Here is a 19,015-nt window from a genome sequence, read left to right on the forward strand (position 1 = left end):
CCTTCCCTCTTCCACCTCACTGATCTGAGCACTAAAACTGACTGTGCCCACGGGGGTCAGGGCAGTCAGAGGGGTCTGGGTTCTGCCAGTTCATCCTCTGCCTACAGGTTCACACCTCCACTGAACGCAGTGCTCCAGCCCCAAAGCCCTTGTGCAAGACCCAAATCCTGCTTCAGGTACTGTTAATGCTGTAGTTAAACTTACATGGGAGTCTACAAACAGTTGGAATTAGCTGGGCTCTGGAATGTCCCAGGCCATCAGCCTTCTGTCCTTCCTTCTCCCAGCCCCCCAGGCTGTACCTTGACGATGTGCAGCTTGGGCAGCAGGTTGCAGTCTGCCAACGTCATCTCGTTGCCGTCCAGGAACTTGCGCGTGGACACGGGCACGTCCTCCATGCTGTTCTCGTCGATCTCGTCGGGCAGGGGGGAGTTCAGGTACTCGTCCAGTTTCTGGAGGGTTTTCAAGAGGCCACGTTCTAAGGCTGCAGAGGGAGTTTTAAGGTTTGGGTTTTTTTAAGAACAAAGCAAATCCTCATTTATAATATTGATGCCAGCCACAGATCCGATAAACCCCTCACCACTGTGCTCCCCCGTACTCTGAAGGATTTGTAACCCCTGAGCAACTTTTGTGGCAGCAGCACTGCTGGATCTGGCTTGATGGTCACACCAGTAACACTGGAATGGAACCAGAACCCCTTTAAATATCCCACACACTCAGGTTATTTAAAAGCTGGTTAATACACGAGTTTACACCAATTTAGAACACAGTAAGACTGTCCACAAGGGTTTATTTCTGGTTTAAAAAGTGGCTTATGTCAGTTTGTTAAGACCGTGCCTAACTGGCTTAGAATTAAGAATTAGAATTGGAATTAAGCTATGCTGGGGTTTGTATACATTTAAACATAATCTGTTTAACGTCACATGCTCAGCAAAGAGCCACGACCAAACAAACACAGAGTACCCGGGAGGTTTCTGGAATCCAGCAGGTTTTGGGAATGCATCAGCAGAGGGCAGCACACCCCACGAAATCCCCAAGTGTTTCTCAGCTGTTTACCAATATTTTGCATCTCCCTGTTTGAAATGCAGCACAAAGGCCTCCTTCGGTTTTCCCTCAAAGCACACTGAGGATGAAAGATTTGCACTAAACTATTTGAAGGTCCAGCTGTGAACTCTTTATCACTTATTGATCTCTGTGTTGCATCGACTGTTTTCCCTCCACACACAAAGGTCTTAATGCTTTAAAGAAAGCAACAGGGACTCAGCTTAGCTCAGAACTCTGAATGAGAGCCCTCAGTCCTACAGAGGGCAAATAATCAAGTGCAACAGATGCACAGAAACTCGAGCAGTGGGGTGTGACACAAACACTGCATGAAATTTGGTTCTGGATATTAAAATGTTTATAGTTCATTCCAGAGTTTGGACTGGCTGTAAATATCCAATACCAGTAGTACGGACAAACCCTGCACACCCTGCTGAAATTCTGAGTGAACACTAACTGAAGTTCCCTCTCAAAGTGTTGAAATCTTTGTCTCTGACATTAAACCACAGATTGAATTCCTGAGACTCTCCCAAGGGTCCATCAACACGCAGCTGAATTTGTCAGTGAGACACTTCACAGCAAAGCTGCTCTGAAAAGCACAAGCCAGTGAAACCACGTGTGCCCAGGCACTGCCCCCCAGGTGACCCACCTTCATTAGCTTCTGGTCTAGAGTTTTTGATAAATGCAGAAAATTTGGCAAATATATCCATCCCAGCAGTGTTTGATTCTGGATGCTTTGGTGAAAGTTTTAGGTATCTGGAAAGCAGAAAGGAGCATATCTACAGCACATTTAGCATAATGATGATCATCATATATATAAACTAGTACAAAATGGCCCTTTTTAAAAATATGTAGATTTACCAGTTTATCCATTTTCAGAGTTGCTTTTGAAATGTAATATCACACACTTCCATTTAAGTTAAGATTTTAGAACCCACTTTTAAATCACTTTTCAGAAGATCACCAAAGTGTATCCCTGCTTTCTGAGTCAGGCATTTGTTTCAAGCAGATAACAAACAGTTCATAGTCAGGGATCAAGCAGGTAAATAATAAAATACACTTGTCTGTTCCCTGTACACACACACAAAAAAAAAAAAGTCTTTTTTCCATTTAAATTAATATCAGCTGTTCCAGCATATTGTGGATTCCAAATCTTTTAACAAAAAAGTGAAGTCTCGCCACACTAAAAAGACAAAACAGTCTGTTAAAGGCAGTGTCTGGATTTTGCCTTTGCCTGCCAGCTGAGGAGAAGAAAGCCAACAGTTTAGGGAAAGCCTGAACACATCACAGCAGCTCCCCACTGCAGTTTGTTACAAGTCAGGACTAAGTTTTGCAGAGCAGACTCATCTTCACCTGCATGGGTTGGACACCCCACCAGAACAGCCTGTGCCTGGCACCAAAAGGGAGTCACTGAGTTTGGAACTGCAGGAAGGATGACAGGACTCCACAGAGGACAATTTAAAAATAATCTTTAAGAGAAAAACAGTTCTTAATATAAAGATGAGGGAGCTGGAGAGGAGAAAGTATGACAAGCAAGAACTCCAAATTATTTTCCATGTCTTCTCCTCAGTTTATTGATGGTGAAGAACATCATCGTTGGTGCAGGAAACCCCTGTGAGAACAGTGTTTATCTAAGGGGACAAATCACCATTTTAACACTTACTTGGGTGGAGCCAAAACATCTTCCAGGAACTCCTCAATCTTATTCACGTCTGTTCTCACTTCCCCATTGTATGTGATGAAGGGGGGGTGAGTGCCTGGAGCCAAATTTTGAAGGTCTGCTGGTTTTCTAGGGTGAAATACAAACCAACACCAGAGTGAGCAGGGGACATCCATTCCACTGCCACAACCACAAAAGCCAGAGCTTTTCACATCTTTATGGCTTTAAAAAAGATATCACCAGTTTTCTTTTTAAAAAGTGAGTTTACAATCTGATTAGCATTTTGAATATACTTCATAACAATTTAAAACACTTAAAGCCAACTGCTTCCTCCTACCCCTGGCTGTGTTTATTCTCAAATCAATACAATGTTGACTAGCAGGGGGATATATATACACACACACAAACACACTCTCTCTTTCCCAAGCTCTGCAGACCAGTTTATATATAGCATAATCTGTGCTCAGTGATAATCCTCCCCCCTTCACACAGACCTGCTCTGGAAATGAGCAACTCTGATACAGAGCAGTGTGTACAAACCATTTATCACGTGCCCAGGGAATCTGGTTTAGACAAACTGACAGATGCTTAAACATCACGTTTAAAATTATGCTGAAGGTTTCATCCAGTAAAAGAACTATTTACAAATAAGAGCAGCACACCTGGGAGAGGAATCCTGGACATTAGTGTGAGTAGACACAAGAGAACCAGCAGCAAGATAAAATGCACATTTCTAACTTCTACGTCAGTTTTGGCAGCACATCTCACTGTTCACTCCAGCTCCTTGCTCAGTAATCCCTATCCAGCTAAGCCACTCTGTTTTATAAGCAATTGGCTTCTCTCTCCTCTGGCTGTGCCTTGATGCTGCAGTGACAAGGCCCAGCTCCACAGGCGTTCCTTTAAAGCCAGTGTGCCAGCTGGGCACACCCCCAGCTCCCTGTCACCCCAAAACACCCAGCTTACCCTTCATGCCAAGCTCTGCCCTCTGCCCTGTCAGCAGAGTCAGATTTAAAGCCGAAATCAATAATGAGATGTGGATCCATCACAAGCTATAAAATCCAAAGCACCATCTAAGGAGTGCAGCTGATTTCCCCAGTAAATGACCTGGGCATTAGTTGGTCCCAACCAGTGGCAGCAGAAACAGAATCCAGAACTGCCTGGCACTTGTGCAGCAGCACCACTGGAACCTCCCCTGGTGAAGGCACTGACTGCAGCCCCAGGACAACTGCTCAGAGGACACAGCCTGACTTCTCCATGTCCACGTTTCAGAGGACAGGCTGCAGTTCCCAGGCCCTGCACCACCCCTGTGGCTGACACCCAACCTGACACTCACAGGTTGAGCCACAGCTGCAGTGACATTTGCCAGGCTGGGCAGAGCAGCCCGACCACCCCCTCCTGCTGCCCCAGCACCAACAACCACCTCTGCCCCAGCAGAGAGGATGCCAAGATAAAGCTGCCCCTTGGTTACTGTTTGAACTAATGCAAACTGGACCATAACCCTTGGACTGGGTTTGTGCCTTGCAGGACGTGGCCACGTCTCCGAGCCAGCACCAGGCACTGGATTTACAGGAACTGGATCTGCAGTTCAGGAAACCCTCCTGGCTGTGCTGGGCAGGGAAAGCACATCAGGAACATCCACACAGCCATGGAGGGCAGCACGAGAAAGCTTTCAGTGGCACCCTGTAAACTAAGCCCAGTTTACAAGTCCATCCTGTATAAACATGGTTTTCCATTTCTCACAAAAGGAAGATCCCCTGCCAGAATTTCATGTCCTGCCCACTGCTGATCCTTTCACAGTGCCAAAGTGTACTTACCTGGCACTACATGTGGGACTGAATGAGAAAACTGATTTTCATACTTTAGAATATTATAGACACTGCATTAAGCCAGGTGACAGAAGTCTTATTAATACAGGAATTCAACTATTTTCAATTTTTAACCTTCAGAGAAGTTATTTCTCACTAATAGTTGCCATCACTCTCTGACTTTTAGGATTTAAAGTCTGTCATTGGTTAATGCTTTAAGTAGCTTAACACTTCATTTAAATACAGCTTTGTAACTCCCAACAATTACAGGAAGTCCTTGTGGCTCACTTCCAATTTTGCATGTTAGAGAGATAAAATTCCTCAAAAGGAATGTTATTTTAAAAACAAACACAGGCAAGACCACCGGATTTGCAACAGTACTATCAAAGGCAAGGCTTTAGTTCAGAAGCAGAGTGGTCTGAGGAACTAACCAAAAAAGTGTTCCAAAGAACCAGAGTGCACCTCAGGGACCCCAGAGCAATTTATTAATCCAGCCAGACCACCTCTGTCTTGGAAGAAAAAGAAAGCAGAGATTAACATCCCCCAGCCAAGGCCCAAACATCACACAGGGTTTAACTTCCAGTTTGCTTCCCTTGCCAGGAGATCACAAACAAACCCTGGTTTTACCACAGAGGAGCCACAGCCTTTAGAGCAGCAGTACACAGGAATATCCTTAAAAGGCTGAGAGTACAAATTCCCTCAACAGCCAAACTAGAAGGCAATTAAAAATACTACAGTGAAGTTTTACTTCAGAGATAAAACTGGAGAGCTTAAAAAGAAAAAAGCCAAACTAAAATTAAAAAAAAACCAAACCACCTTGAATAACCACTCCAAACAATTCCATGATGGCTTGTACCTGCCCCAAACTTTACCAGGGTTTTTGGAGGCAGGGCCACATAATTAAGGATCTGGCAGGTTCTTTAACACCAGGTATAAACATTTCCTGGCTTTGCCACAAACCAGAATGGCAATTAGCATGCAGATCATTTCTTGGACATCAGATAAAATCCAGCCCCCAAATGTAGTGTGTGGTGCAATTATTTATAAATGACACATGTACTGCAAGGAGTGGGAGGGAAAAAAATCAGCAATAACCCCCCCTGTGCCCAGTTCCACAGCAGTTTTCACACTGCTTGAGGTGGATTCACCTTTTAATATTTCCTGATGTTGTTATTTAAACTTTTTCTGTCAACATAACTGTGAAGCCACTCAAGTGAGATGTTTAAAACGGGATTTCAGATCTCAGCTGAAGGCAACTGGCCTGGGGGGTTGGTCCAAGCCCCACAAATGGTTTCTGTGCTGCAGCTCTGCTCTGGCCACCAGAACAAGTCAGAGCTCTGAAATGCTGCTGCTGCTGAGAAGGGGAAGAATAAAGCCTCTGTCTGCCCAAACAGAAGCAAGAGATGCACAGTTCCTTGGGAAGGGTGGGATGTGCCACTTTGTTTGCCCATGTGCATATTTTTGTGTGTGTCAAGAGTAGAACTAAGAACTGCAAAAGGTTCTTTTGTTGGCACAGTGTGATGGCCAGTGCAACTACTGGAGGGGAAAAATACCCACCACGGAGTCAGCCAAGCCAGGCTCAGTTTTTCCAGTGTCCCAAGTTCCCCACTGGTGAACTTTTGTACCCAACCATGACCTTTTAAGCCTCACAAACAGACAGAGCTGGCCTTGCTGCTGTGCACAGACGATGTTATGAGGCAGAGACATGGTTTGCAAGTAGAGCCTTTTTTTTTTTTTGCTAAGAAAATAAATTCAGATGCTTAAAGCAATTACTACTGTGCTCTTCAACAAGAGTTTTTAGCAGGAACGAAAAGCAGAGAAGACAATTGAATTAATAATGTGCTTGAAAAGCAGTTTCTTTTGACAATATTAGAAGTATTAAGGCAACATCTAACACCTGTTATCACTCTGGTAATGACAAGGGAAAGCAATCCCATCTGGTACCAAACACTTCCTATTGAGCAGGTAGCTGGATTTGACATTCTACTATTCTTCAACTGGATATTGGTCAATCCAGAATGTTGAAGTTGTATTTACTGAAGTCTAAAAGGAATTAAGTTTGTATCAACATCTATTAAAAAATGTGAATTAGCTTCAGTGGTCCTTTGTTTCCTTTACCAGAAGATGCCCCCAGTGCACAACAAAGAGGTAGTTTATTTGACCTATTCCTCTGCACTTCCTGAATTTTGCACTTATTTTGCATTTTCTCCTCCTCAGAATTTAAAAAACCCCAAACCCAAACCTGAAAGAAAGCTCTCCTTGTGTAAGGAAGGTCGACTTTAAACATCTGCAACCAATTTCTAGGCTACAAGTTCCTCTTACACCCCATTCCCCCATCCAGTTAACTCAAAGTTGCCAAAGGGACACAAGTAAAGCCAATTCATCAGGCATATTTGGCATTTTAATGATATCTCTGACTGGTTCAGCAGTAAAAACGCTTCCAAGCCTAAAACATATCTTTCCACCTTCCTCTCATCCCCCCCACCCCAATAAGTGCAGGAAGTTAAATAACACCATCATTAAAAGCAAAGGAAGCCCAAAGCTACAGTTCAGGAGCACAAGTTCTGCTCCTGAGGTTCCCCAGACCACAGCTGGGAGATGTGCTCCAGTTGCTTTGTGGTCCTGGCAGCAACAAGATTTGCAGTGGCCAGAAAAGGTCTTTGAGCAGCTACAGATGCTCACACAGCCCACAAAAGCTGCTTTCTCCTCCTGCCTCAGCCCCACCACACATGGAAGTCTTTAACACCCCTTGCCAGCCCTGAAGCAGCAACTCCACTGATTTTTTTTTTTTTTAAATCCAAACAAACCACCTCCTTCAAAAAAAAAAATATAAAAATTAAGAGGTTAAGTCCAGCAGGGTGATTTCTGCCTTATATGTTGGGTTCAGAGGAGAGCAGGGTGTTATTTCCATTGGCTTTATTCCTGACAATCAGGGTTGGAAGCACTGGCAGCCTCCCCCCTCTGTCTGTAGCTCAGTGACCAACATTGTATTACATTAGTGCTGGGAAAACATTACTTCACACCAAAAGCAAACACAAAAGCCTCTGCTGAATTTAGCATTGCCACTTTAAAAAAAAAAAAAAAGAACACCCAACTTTAGGAAATTAAGACTCCTGGATTCACTTCTCACCTTTCTTACCCACTAAAGGATTCATTTTTTAAGTGCAGAAGCTGCTTTTTAAGTGACACACAGCACTGCACAGAGGCAGAATATTCCACATTTTATTCCTACCCATTTCACACGTATTTACCACCAGGGCAGATATTTTCCCGTTGTTTTCATTATTATTATTATTGCAAAATAAGCAACATTGTCTCAAAGTCTTGAAGAAAAGGAGGAGGGTGCACATTATTTGTGACAGTTATCCAACAAGCACTGGAGATCTGACCAAAGCAGCAGTTTTCACTTGATGTGAAGTTACTAAAGTAAGATTCAATATTCAGTTATAAAATTTATATATGTTACAACATTCATGTTAAGTTTTCCAGGAGCATCATTGAACAAATTCAAGAGGAACTACCAGACCCCTTCTTTTTGGCTACAGACACTTATCAATAACCACCAATGAATGCACCATTTAAATCAGTATTTGAGGACAGATTTTTGATTTTAATTGCAGGGAATCAGCCCCTCAAAGCTTTGTTACACCAAGTGCACTGTATTGGCCAATAAATCAAGTATTTCTTACCTCTTCAGGTCGACTGTTGTGACACTGAACACCACTCCCTTCAGCCAAAGGATCATGAACAGCCTCTGGGAAAAAGGGCAGTTTCCTATGCTTTCCCCATCACTGCCAGCCTGCAGGAGAGAACACACAGGGATCAGGGGGGAGAACACACCTGGATCAGGGGGTAGAACACACAGGGATCAGGGGGTAGAACACACCTGGATCAGGGGGGAGAACACACAGGGATCAGGGGGGAGAACACACAGGGATCAGGGGGGAGAACACACAGGGATCAGGGGGGAGAACGGGGCCATCTCTACGTGCTCACAGTTACTGAAGGGTTTTAGTTAAAGGCAAACCAAACAGCAACTGAAATCTGCACTTTTATGAAGCCAAGTAACCCATTTACTTGCCATGTCCTCATGAAATGTGCCCAAACAATATTTCAGTCAACACAAGCTCTCTCTCACTGAAGATGATCCAACTGCCCCGGCAGCTGACCATCTTCCTCTGAGCAGCCACACCTTTTGATGGCAGTTTCCCAACACCAATATTGTCCTTTGCTCTTTATTATCCTTTTTTCCTTCTTCTCCAAGGCATTGCTAATTCACTGGAGTCCTCTTCCAGCTCCCTGCTCCTGTCAGCCCCTGTGCAGTGCTCCAGGGAGCCAACTGCACCCAGGAACTGAGAACCTTTATTGGACTGCAGGTGTTGGGAGGAAAGACATAACTGTGAGTACATAGAGACTTCACTGACAATTAAGTAATATTCCAAACCCATTTTTTATAGACAATTCATCAATAAGTCTTTGTCCTGCCACAACAAAGGCCCATCAGACAGCAGCAGTAGCCCCCCAGGGCAGGCAGTGATGGCATGGATCTCATGATTGCTCTGACAACGAGGGATGTATTGCTGAGCTGGAAAATCTGAGTGCGCAGTGGGCAGGAATCAGGCACTGGAAACCTTGAATCTTGTTATAAAATTCCATCCTCTGAAGAGAAAACTGGCTCAGCAGTTAAAGCAGCCACATATGTCAGATCTTAACATGTACTTTATATCAGATGAGTTTCAATGGATTTTGCTTATTGTTATTAGAGTCCTTCCAAGGGTAATTTTAATGAGCACAACTCTCAAAACCTGGCCAGTTCTTTCATCATCACAGTGGGGAGAATGAAGAAAGACTTTGTAAATTAAGAGCAACAGCAGGATTTTCAAAGACCAGGAAAACGTTAAGTTTTTCAATGAAACTGTCTTAAATTCAGAAAGCTTTTATTTATTTTTTTTTTTTGAAAACTCATGTTGCCTTTGCAGATGAGGCTGAGTCTACTTTAACAGTTGTCAATTAATACCAGGACATGAGGATTCAAACTCATTTATGTTCCTGCAGCTTATGGACTCATTTCTACAAGTGTCCCTCCTGTCAGCTCTGACTCTCCTTCCCTACACTTTGTTGTGGACAACAAACAGAGCTGTTTTCCTTCAAACCTTTATCAGTGTCATTAATGAAGACTTGAAAGAAAAAGGAGGTTGTCTTTCTGCCATAAATTACTAATTTCCTCCTTTATCTTTGGAAAGTAAAGCATAAAACTTGTAGCAGATTAACGATTGTCTTAAAATCTGCCATGAGACTTCTCATGCTCAGGAGAACAAATTGCAAAAGCATCTCAGAAAGGATAAAACAGAGTCACTTTGGTTACTCTGCTCCACACAAGCTCAGCCCACACCTCACAACAGGTAGGTGTAGCTGTTGTAAAGATTCCAGCTCCGTGGATTTGTGTGTGGATTTGTGTGTTCCCACCTCAGCAGACACTTCCACGAGGAATGACTTCACCCTGCCCTCCATGTCCCCCAGCTGTGTTTTATGGATGTTAATAATTAACCACCCTGCTGTCCTGCAGATAGCAGGGTGCATTTCAGCAATTCCCACCACAGTCACATTGCTGTGTTTACACTGAACAGACATTTCCTACAGGTAAATTATAGACTTATACTCATCTACCTTTTTTTTTTTGCCACGTGTAAGATCTTATCTACCTTTGAAAAAAAGACAACACTTCACCCATCTAAGGAAAATATACATTTTGTACTGCCCAGGTTAATTCAGATTTTGAAGCAGAAACAATTCTTTGATTGAGAAATTATCTCTATCTTCAAGTTTTATAGCAACTTCAACCAAGGTACTCAGAGCAAAGTCCCCAAGGTTACACCCCAGTAACAGCACAGGCTCTGTGCCCCCATCCCTTTGAGCTTTACCTCACTTGGCCCACTGGAACCCAAAGCAAAGCTGCTTTAAAATCACTGAACTGAACGGAAAAGTGTTTAAAAATCCAGGCACAGCACTGAGCTGTGGCTTTCATTCAGGTCCATCCTCCTCAGCCAAAGTCAAAGTGGCCAGTGAGGACCAAAAAAGGTCAAATGCATTTATGGTGCAGAGCCAACTTGTCCCGAAACTTTCCTTCTCTCCCAATGCAAGTTTAGCATTCAAAATTAACAAACAACGAAGAGCATCTGCTTTTGTTTAGGCAAGACAGGCTTTTTGGATGATTTGACTCAGAAATAAAGGATTATAGCCCAATACCATCCAGTGCCACGAACAAAACCTGATGCACTTTCGAAGCTGCAGCTGAGCAGCAGAACCGAGCACGGCCTCTGTCTCCAGTCAAACGTTTGTCCCACTTCTGCTCCAAAAAGTCCCAAGTTATTCTGAGCACACACTGGAAAAGGAATGCACTCAGAATGCCAAGAAACTCTTGGCTCCAGTGCTCTTGAGCCAAGGAATTCTGCTATGTAACTGTTTGCCTGAGAGGCCCGTTTTCTGTCCCGTGTTTGCTGCAGCCCCTCAGCCGGAGCAGCTCCCTGCTGGGACACAGCACTCGGATCCTCAGGGTCCCTCACAGGCTCACCAGGCTGGGGGATGTTTCTGCAAGACTCCCATTTTCTCCACTGGAACAGAGCTGTGCTGGCAGTGAACTCTAAACCTTTCAGTATTGCAGGAATATCCTGGAATTCTACACAACTTGTGGTGCAGGGGGTTAATCACGTAACAATTGTGCTTGAGCCCACTGCTAGAAGACAGAAAGTTGTCATGGCCTTGTCTTTTAATCCAGGCCATAATATTCCAGGATATCTTCAGTGTCTAATCCTCATCACCATCACAGTAAATATTAAACATTGACTTCTTTACACTAATGTCAGCCTAGAGTATTGTTAATTCAACAAGGTTATGCTCATTCTATACTGAGAAGCTTTGAGTTTTTATTTCAAATTCCTTCTAAAACCAGCCTAAAAATCTCGATCACTAAATCAGGCCAACCTGCCCACTATTAGGCTGATTTTTCAGTTCTGCCATTGCCCACTGAAGGATATACACTCAAGAACTTCATCATGTATCTGTGTTTCTCTGCCAGGTTTTCACCAGTAGGGATTAGGATCAGACAGAAGGAAGTGCCACACATCCCACAGGAAGCAAACAGGGCGTTTTACCTCCTGTGTTACCCTCTACAAGCTGCCTGCAATTAAAAAACTTCCCAAAAGGGTGCAAACCTGACCTCCTTAATTGTAAGATGTGGCACAGAAGGAGCTGAGCAAAAACACAGCAGGGCACTCACCCCCCAGTGTCACATGATAAACAAACAAAGCTGCTTTTAAAGGAAACTTAAATAAGAAAGTAAGTTCCAATACGAAGGAGAGAGTTACAAGGCAGTAAAACAAACCAGTCTGCTCACTGAGACGTCACCCTGGTTTATCACAGCCACAGTAAAACTATTGGCAACTCCCAATGCCAGGCAGCTCAGCCCAGGGAAGAGTGCCAGAGACTGGGAAAGGGAAAAAAACAGAAAAAAATCTACTTATCCCACTGTCTGGAAGTCTGAGCTGAGCTGATCCAGCCCAGGAAGTCACCTCCTCCCTTTCTCTTCCCCTGGAGCAGTGATTTCATTCAAAAGAGATTGTTTTTCCAAAAAAAAAAACCCAAAAAACAAACCCCCAGAGAGTACAAGTAAAAATACATCCGTTTAAGTGGCTAAACAAGCTAAGTGAAGGAAAAAAAAAATCCCTTTATATTGTGAAATGTTTGTCTTTGCAGCTGCATAAAAATTAACCTGACTCCTAACACAAGAACCTGCCTGGATTTACTTTACCAAGGTGGTGCTGGAGTTTATGGAAGACTAACAAGAAAAACAGACAAGCAAAGAAGCACAAAGGGACACCAAGCCCTTACTGTGCTGTACAGACCTGAGAGCCTCGAGAGCAAACCAGAATTCAGACATCTTCAGTCTCAAGGGCCTGCAAAACTGTTTCAAAGAGCAACAAGGGAAAAGGCACCCTCTAGAAGTTTCCCAAACTGGATCAAGTGACTGCAGAAACAATAGTAAAGTCAAAGTGCATCTGTGAGCAATGTAATACAGAGCAATGCAAGGAAAATAAAACAAAAGGGCAGAGCACTTCAAGACCATTTCCTCATTTATCCAACACTATCAAGGGAATCTCTCCCAGAACTGTCACACAAGAAGTGGTAAAAAATAAAGTTTGGATGAAAAGGGGGAAAAAAACCCATTTTAGATGTATCTCATAGAATGCTTTTCACCAGAGACAACTACTGGAGCCATTTGATTAGCCCACCAAGGAAGTCCCCACTCCCCCAGCTAAGAAATCTGCCCTCTGCAAAGTCTAGAAGAATAATGTTCCACTAATAAACAGATTGGGGAACAGACAACTGAATGAGAGGGGATATTCATATTTAGAACTCAAAAATCTTGAAATATGTCTCAGTTTTAACAATAATAAAAAAAAACCTGCTGAGAAAACTGCATGAGCAAACCAGAGTGATGCAAACCCATGGCCTCAAACCAGCAGATAACAATCAGCCTTGCATGTTTAATGAGCAGTAAGCTCATTCAAAAACTGAGTAATTAATAATAATCCTGTAAGGATTACTGTTTTGAGAGGAAATGGTTTAAGGTAACAAAGTGATTCAAGTGCAAAACCTGCAGCAATTCAAAACTCCTGAGATAAAGGACTAGAGAATACAGAAAGGAGTGGTTTGATGTTCCACACATGAAATACTGAAAAGGGGCTGGTACTGTCTGTCCAAATCCTTGCAGGCTCTGCCAAGCTGAATAAACAGGATTCTGTGCTGCTCATTGAGGGGTTTTCAGATAAGATGTAAAGAGTGACACCCATGGAAGGATGTGCCAGTGTTTGATGGCACAGCAATCAAACACCTCCCTAGGGAGCTGCTGTTCCAGCTGCTCCTCGTGGCTGCTCAGGCAGGGGGTGGATGAGCTCTGGGATGTTCTGTGCAAACCAAACCATCTCTGAGAGGGTCCCAGTGTCCCAAATACTGATGAAGCATCAGTCAAAGAATAAAACAGGTGACAAGGCAGTGAGGGGAGAGAGCAGGAGCACAGGAGGGTCTGCAGCACACAGTGTTTAATCCCTGCTCACCCTCTCAGGTCTGTGGTTTGAGGAAGGAGCTGGTTTGTGTTTTCACAGCAGGAACAGGTCAGGGAGCAAGGGAGACTCAGGCCCTGAATGGTGATGCCACTAAATCCGGTCCAACCAGCTTTATCTCGAGGGATGACAAGCCCACACTTCTGCCTGTCACTCACCTTCCCTCTCAGCTCACCCTGTGCCCCTCCAGGACAGGGCACAGCTGGTGCCACAACTCCCATGGGAAAGCCTTTCCCTCGGAGAGGTTCCTTGTGCCACCAGGCACATCGAACATGGAAGGGACACTTCAACACCCAAGTGGCACAGTACAGCAGACAGGCCTGAGGCTGCTGACAGCTTAAAGAAGTTTCCTGGCCCGATAAACAGAACCAGGAAAGGTCAGAACCCCAAAACCACATCCTGCAAAAGATTTAGAGTATCAGAAGGATTTCTGTGGCATGTGTAACACAGATCAAACGTTTCATTACTGGTACTGGAAACCCACAGGCAGTAGCAGCAGCACAGGCAGGAACTTAAAACACTCATTTTCATTGACTTCATAGCACTGATGGTGAGCAAGGAACACTGACTCCAACCTCAACCTGCAAAGACTCTGTGCAGAAACCTGAGCTGTGGGATTTTCCTTTCTAACTCAGTTGTCCTGGTAAGTGTAAACCAGAGCACTGAAAAAAACACATTAAAATAGACAATTTAAAGGTACCATAAGCATAAATTAATGGAAGTAAACACAATCTCAGGCTCTGTGCTATCCAAACACCTCAACAGGACAGCCCTGCCAGCACAAACCCAAGAGCAACCTTGGACAACTCCTGCCAGCGTGTTTGTTCTTCTGCCACCAGACACACCAAGGAGTGTTCCAGCAATAAACATTCCATAAACGTGGTGAAAACATCCTCTTGCTTTAATAATTAGCCAGTGTGAGCTGCTATCAGCACATGCACGTGAAAGGTGAATGAAAAAGGCCTGGAAACCACCCACTACACAGCCCTTGCCCAACAGGATGGTGTCCCAGAGCTGTGGTGTGGGTCCCAGCTGAAGAGTGTGGACCACCTTGTAAAGGGAAAGGGAAAAAAAGTCCACACACGAAGAGCTCAGAATAACGAAGATTTTCAATATTTCCCCTGGAGTTTGTTTTTCTTGACCTCATCTTTCCACTAGAATTCCCATCTGGCAGAGCTGTTCGATATCTAACATACTCCATCAGTTCCAAGGGCTCATTAACAGCTGACATTTGTCATGTTTAGGAACCAACTCTCCTCTAAAAATTTTTCTTAATAGAGAAAAAACCGTGGCACATTGAAAGCTCCATGTCAGCCTCTTCAAAAGAGACAGGAGCAAAGGCAAGTCTCCAGACAGCTTCAGGCTGTTTCCCCCTCAATGTTCCAGCTGATACCACAGCACAGCTTTTCTTAAGCACTTTGGGACCTATTCTACACATTTACTGCTAAAGTAAGTTAAAAAGTCACTAAAGATTCAGTCTGAGAGCAAAATAAGATTTAAGCACCCATTAAGAAGATTATTCACACTATTAAGGTCTCTGACAAGCAAGCTAACTCCTGTAATTCTTTCACAACCTTAAGAAGGTTTTAAATAAAACATCCAACACCTTTCCCCTCCCCTCAAAGGGCAGCAGTTTGGCCCCTCATATCAGTTACTTCAAAATCACCTTTGCTCCTGGTGTGTTGTCAGTGGGTGAGCCCACGGCACCACTCCTGTGTCTTTTCTGTTACCTTGTTCTCTTACTGCCATTGTAACTGAACTCCAGTGTGTTTCCCCAATATCTTTAAGAAAAAAGGCAACTTTTCTCATTAAAAAAAAAAGTGACAAAATGAGCAAATCCCTCATTATGTGCCATCTAAAACCATGAAAATGTCTTTCAGGAAGAGAGGGAACATTCCCTTCCAAACTGCACAGCTGCCCTCAGAGAGCTCCAAATTAAGCTTCCAGCACCTGTATCTCTCAGTCTTATCTTCACATGAACTCCACTGATCAGTGTAACCCCTTTATTTGACTTTTAAAAGGGAATACTGTATCAAGTTAACACTATATCAAGTTAGACTTAAATTCTCAAATCACAACCTCCACACACACCCCCCCAAATTTAAAGAGTTACAATATTGAAGAGCTTAGGCCATCCCTGCTACCTCAAAGAGCCAGGGCTTTAAGCAAAACAGGAAAAATAGAGAAAAAAAGCAGAAGACCAGTGCTTATACCTGGAATTCCCTAAAACACAAAATGCCCAGGATAATTAGTCTATACTTCCCATGAGCTGACTGCCATCAACACCACCCTGGGGAAAACCAACCTGAGTTACCCCTGTCCCCTCAGGAGCTCCATCACCTTTGTGCACCAAGTTCCACATCAGCTGAAATTCCTTTAAACTCAACAAGCTTAAAAAGAAAAATTAACTGAAGTCCCTGCATTTACTTGGGATCTGGCAATTACACCAGGGAAAGGAATGTTTATCAGCCCATTCAAGCAGCCTCTTAAGTTATTACCTTTCTGATAAGCCCCCACTGTGTCAGACATTTGACTGGAACAGCAACTGGCCATTTTGGGATGATGGTATTTTTAGCCCTGTGATGCTGCTCCTGACAAAATAATTAGCAGACTTGTCTCACTTCCCTACAACTCTCGTTCATTGCTACCCAATTCTCACTGAAAAGCTTTTGGGAAAAGCTCTGGGATCTCCATGATGTATTAAAGTAAGTTCACAACTCAGCAGAAATTAATTAATTAAGCACTTCTAGTCCTTCGGAGAACAGAAATTATCCCGTGTTCATCCTTTGAGAGAATCAGATGAAGAGTCAGAACCAAAACCTGCATTAAATACTAACCACCATTTTCCTCAGTGGAGAAATGAGCTTAATGATATGAATAACAAAACCCTGGGATTATTGAGGACAGACACACACAGGACACTTCCTGACCTGGCCCAGGAAAATTAAATTATTCCCCAATGGCAGAAGCCTGGCAACTCTGCTGCCCCTTTAACAGAGAGATCATGTTGTAACAAATCTCTAAATGATCAACAGGGCTACACTGACTAAAATTTGCTGTGTAACAGCTTGACACATTCTTGCCATATTCTAGCAGGGAACTGGAGACAGACAATTAACTATACAGCACTAAGGGTTTCTTTTATAATGCCTGAAACTTGGTTTTGGGTATCCAGCATATAACCCTGGAATGGGCATTTTATATGACCATGATTCTCTCTCTCTCTCTCTCCCCAGACTTCTTAAATTTGTTAATGAAGCACAGTGTGTGCTTTGGCTACAGCCCAAGAGACCTACTTCAAAATCTCCCCCCCACCAAATAACAAAGCACCAAAATTATAGCAAAGAACTGCAAACATTGTCACCGGGGCTCAGAAGACAATTAAAATTTGTATCTTTGGCATTTAAGAGTTTTTCAAATAAACCTTTGAATCTGCGTCACTTCTGCAGGTCAGAAAAACAAAGAACTGTGTTTGTGGTATTTTATAACCTAATTTACAGAGCAAAGGTGAGCAGAGAGGAGCAGGAGAGCCCAGAGGAGCTTCAAGTCCAAATGTCAGCCCAAAAGCCACCACCTGGGAGCTTCAACGTGCTGGTACAATCAGGAACACAGAAACCACAACTGCCTCCAAATCCTTGCAAACAGCAACATCCACAGAGGAGTGCACCAAGGAACAAAGAACTTGCCCAAAGTCCCTCAAAAATCAGTGCAGTTTTGAGCCTGTTCCCTGCTAACAGCACGTTCCGAAGCTCTGGAAGGAAAAACGTTATCAAAGACCAAAACTGGGGCTGGAATTTTTGCTTTAGAGCAGCTGCAGGACGAAGGGTTTGAGGAAGGCTTGGTCTCTCTACAGCACAAGCAACGTGAAAGTCAGTGACTGAAAGGCACCTCCCTGCCCGAATTCCACATCCCCTGGGAGATGGGATCCCAGCTCTGCTGTTCCAGAGCACAACTTCCTCCTCTGGCACATTTTGCCTTCTCTCCTGAAGCTCCAGGACAGCATGGCTCACCAGGGTGGCTAATACATCCCTCTGAAAGGCTACAGAAATGGACTGATGCTTTGCTTTGATTTTATTTTTAGATAAAACCACGTAAAAAACTATTTCCTTTATTTCAGCAAAGCAGCTCCCCAAAGTACAGGGCGGCAAACTCCAGCCAAAATAGTAATGTTTCAACAGAGCCAAAAGAGCCTGAAGCTGCTCCAGTAGCTCTGACTGATGCCATTAGCTCTTCCCATGAAAATACACAGATATGACTTCACTCCTGGATTACACTCCTATATTTAGTTTATACCTAATATGGACATTCAGTGTTCAGAACGAAGTCATTTCCTTTCCTTTCCTCGTGTAAGTTCCTTGCCCTTTGTCTGGCCAACAATACAAGGAATAAGTCTGAACCCTCAGAGAACTCGCACACAAAGACATTTGTAATTAATAGAGTTTAGCTTGTTTTTCACTGCAGCATAAACAAACACAGCATTCAGAGCCCTAAAAATCAGATTGTGCCACAAATGTGTTTGACTGGAATTAAAAAACTCCAACTACTCAAAACAAGTTTAAAAAAATTAAGCGTTATCTTTTTCTAGGGGAAAAGTATTCTAAATAAACCTCTGTTTAAACTCCCATGAAGACAATCATTCTGGGTTTGGGTGTTCTAACTATTAAAATATGCACAAACACTTAATACCACAAACAAGCACGTAGCACCTCTTTTAAGAGTGTATTATTCCACAGTGAGGAATATGGAGGAAAAAAACCCAAACCTGATTAGGACAATAAGCTGTTTGTTATGGGTTATTTACAAAGAACTTTGAAGATAAAAATCAAATTAGATGGATGACAAATACAGATGTAAATTATTTTTCCATGGACCGTCAATTTGCAACCAACCACCACCTTAATTAAATTTTGTTGTCTTAGACAAACTCAGTGTCTGCACTGGCAAACAAAAACCACCTTGTTTTCTCCCACGCTGTCCAGTTAAGGCTTTAGAGAATTCCACTGCTCAGTTACAGGGAAAAAGAGAACAACTCCCAAGAAAAGGCAACAAATCCAATTACTGACAAGTACAGTTATCCAGTCTTAAAAGCAGTTCTTGTGGATTTTTAAGTGGTATGTCCAGCCCAGCCAGAACTTGGAATTGGTGTAGGCACTGCTATAAAAGTGTGCAGGCCTTGTGTTTGTCACATCACAATAAATGCCTCGTTTAAAGAGAATCTGGACACACACTGGTGAGAAAATAACAGTCCAGGGCTTTTCTTGTCCCTTTTAGCTAATGAACACCTTTAAAAAACAACCCTCAGAGTTCAAAAGTCACTTCCCAGAGTACATAGCTTACTGTTTAGCTAGAAGTTCAAGGAATTCCCAAATTAGATTCTTCCAAACACAGATTTC

At 43.3% G+C, this 19,015-nt stretch overlaps 1 protein-coding gene across 2 annotated transcripts in view; it reads right to left on the reverse strand.

Moving 5' to 3' along the window:
• Nucleotides 1-19,015, reverse strand: part of CLIC4 (chloride intracellular channel 4) — a 29,435-nt gene that overhangs the window by 4,860 nt on the left and 5,560 nt on the right. The window contains exons 2-5 of one of the 2 annotated variants that reach the window (XM_017836573.1): nucleotides 8,193-8,302; nucleotides 2,702-2,827; nucleotides 1,688-1,794; nucleotides 300-481 (exon numbers count right to left, since the gene is read on the reverse strand). In XM_017836573.1, coding sequence (XP_017692062.1) covers nucleotides 300-481; nucleotides 1,688-1,794; nucleotides 2,702-2,827; nucleotides 8,193-8,302 — 525 coding nt within the window. Of the gene's footprint in view, nucleotides 1-299; nucleotides 482-1,687; nucleotides 1,795-2,701; nucleotides 2,828-3,661; nucleotides 3,999-8,192; nucleotides 8,303-19,015 lie in introns of those variants that run through there. The other variant, XM_017836574.1, reaches the window with a different exon arrangement.

The sequence above is a fragment of the Lepidothrix coronata genome, unplaced genomic scaffold (assembly GCF_001604755.1).
Source record: "Lepidothrix coronata isolate B3197 unplaced genomic scaffold, Lepidothrix_coronata-1.0 Scaffold279, whole genome shotgun sequence".
In the NCBI taxonomy this organism is placed as follows: Eukaryota; Metazoa; Chordata; class Aves; order Passeriformes; family Pipridae; genus Lepidothrix; species Lepidothrix coronata.